Genomic DNA, 2,692 nt, shown 5'->3' on the forward strand with positions numbered 1-2,692 from the left:
CAGAGTATCTAGGAGTCCCTAATGTTGTAGTAGAAACATATTGTATCGACAACTTACTTCGTGAGCTTCATAAAGCAACTAACGAAGCCACTATTGCCTATTGTGAAAATGTCAATATCGTATTTGACCAACAACCCAGTTCAACATGAACAAACCAAAAACGATCATGATATTCATCGAACTGGAATGTTAGTAAATTATATTTTCATGCATTTATTGTATTTGACTCTTATAAATGTTCTTGTAAATGTCCAACCCATTTACTTGTTGTATTTTGACTATATAAGCAAAGTCCCAAAACCTAATGGTATATGGTGTTTAAAAATGTGTTCATCCCATGAGGTTTGAGGGTTCAAATCCTTTTAGCTAACAAATATTTAGTTTAAGAGTAAGATTTAGAAGATAAGTGATAATTGTTCTAAAATTAACCAAAAGATATATTTTGCCCCGTGATAACAATCTAGTGGTTGACGTGAAATTTCATATAGGATTCAAATCCAAAATAGTAGTAGTGTTTGGAGATTGACTTGTGGGACTTGAGACAAATTTTTATAAACAATTCAAATGGTACAGTTTATCATTTTATTTATTTATATTTTGTTTTAAACGAGTGACGATGGAAATAAACCAAGTTACAAAACGGAGTACCTTCTACCGTTTACTCCAACGGCATGTGGTTACGTCTGGAATGTCGTAGATTACATCATACGCGAGGGGAAAACAACAAATACTACACGAACAGCACTCTTGTTGCGATATCTGATCACACTTTTGAAAATTTCTCTAAAAATTCAATCGTTTCTCTACCTAAACTCCACGAAGAAGGAGATCGATGGCGCTTAATCCTAATCTGTATGGTAACGGGATGCCCGTAGCGTTCGTCAACGAGATGTTCGTCTTAATTAGAGACGGCGTCGAATTTGAGGTCGACAAGATCCCCGGGTAAGCATCTTTTCAATCCTTTATCAATTTGATTATTTTTCTTTTTCTAAATTCCCACAATCGCCTGCACCAGTTTCGATTTAGGGTTTATAATGTTAGTTCTAGGTTTGAGATTTGTTGTGTTCTTGTGTTGCGTAGATGATGTAGATGATCATTTTAATCTTATGGTAAACTTTGAATACTTCGTAATTGCTTGATGATTGTAACCGATTATCGTACTTTATTATGACTAGTTGCTTGAATCTTCAGTTCGCTTCCTTTTAATTGGTTTATTTGGTTTCCTCTATACGATTATCACAAAAGCACAGTGTAAATTCATACATAAATTCACATATCTGTTATTGATGTGTTGCAACATAACAAGCACGAATCTATATGAAATTGGATTTGATCAAATCGTGACAGTTAACACAAGCAACAATCTACATGAAATTGGAAGTTCTATTAATGGAAAACTGACTGATAGTAAAAAATTGTAACTTTTTGTGGATGTGACAATGTTAAAAAAGACATGAATGCCCTCAATGGTTAAGCTAAGTGTTGTTTTATACTATGTATCTTCAGGGCACCCGGTGGAATGGGGAAAGCAAAGGGGAAAATCTATTTGTCAAATGTCCGCATGGTGTTTGTTGCTGATAAACCTACAAACAATTTTATTGCTTTTGATATGCCTCTGGTGAGTATATTTTTCCTTTAAATTTTACTCTTATAAACTTATATATAACATTTCACAATATTTGGCTCATTTACATCAGTCACAGTCACAGTCACAGTTACAGTCTGTGTATTGTTATAATTTGACTTTGTTTTTGGTGCAGCTTTATGTACATGGAGAAAAATTCAACCAACCGATTTTCCACTGCAACAATATATCGGGACTTGTGGAGCCTGTAAGTGGATAATGCCATGTCATCAACTCATCATATGTAATCATATCTGATTATTGGTTATTTGATCATTTTGATGTAATAATTATGTTCAATTGTAGGTAGTCCCCGATGACCAACATCGTGCATTGTACTCCACTCACTCTTTCAAGATTTTATTCAAGGAAGGAGGTTGTGGGACATTTGTGCCCTTATTTTTCAACTTGATAAAATCCGTGCGACAATATAATCAACAATTTGGTGGCCCAACCGAGCCCCGTGCCCCTGATCCTTTACGAGCCGCTCAAACTCCTGTTGACGAAATGATGAGACACGCGTAAGTACCATTCCGTTACGCGTATATATTAGACACAGACACATTTAGCCTAAATGTGTCTGATCCTCATACATATTTTATGTATGAGGCACAATGTCAAATGCATTGTGCCTGACACATATTTATGTGTCAGGTGTCGGGCACATCAGAACATTTGATGTGCCTGATGGATAGTAAGTATATATTATGCACAGAATGCATGATACATATAATATGTATGTAAGTAATATGTGTTTTGTTTTGAGCAGATATGTTGATCCGAATGATCCGACAAGAATCTTTCTACAGCAGCCGAATTCAGAATCACAGCTCAGACGCCGAACATATAATCCTCAAACTGAATGAAAATATGGATCCTAAAAAATGAAACTCTTTGAATATTTTAGTAATCTTTACTTGTGAAGTTCTTGTGTACATGAGATCTCTAGCTCTTTGTGTATTGGTATATTGCACTTTGGTAACTAAATGGCTTGTACTGTTTCTTTTAAATCGGTTTAGGGTTTTCTTTTTTGTTTTTATAAAATCCCTCAACTGTTATCTTTTTGCA

At 34.8% G+C, this 2,692-nt stretch overlaps 1 protein-coding gene across 1 annotated transcript; it reads left to right on the forward strand.

The window, feature by feature from the left end:
- Positions 1-644: 644 nt before the first annotated feature.
- On the forward strand, positions 645-2,692 carry LOC145128782 (UPF0664 stress-induced protein C29B12.11c-like). Its single transcript, XM_079063585.1, has 5 exons — positions 645-942; positions 1,507-1,618; positions 1,761-1,832; positions 1,931-2,145; positions 2,394-2,692. The coding sequence occupies exons 1-5, from the start codon at positions 833-835 to the stop codon at positions 2,488-2,490; spliced, it is 606 nt and encodes a 201-aa protein (XP_078919711.1). The 5' UTR covers positions 645-832; the 3' UTR covers positions 2,491-2,692.

The sequence above is a fragment of the Lactuca virosa genome, chromosome 8, assembly GCF_052849685.1.
Source record: "Lactuca virosa cultivar CGN04683 chromosome 8, Lactuca_virosa_CGN04683_v6, whole genome shotgun sequence".
Taxonomy (NCBI): domain Eukaryota; kingdom Viridiplantae; phylum Streptophyta; class Magnoliopsida; order Asterales; family Asteraceae; genus Lactuca; species Lactuca virosa.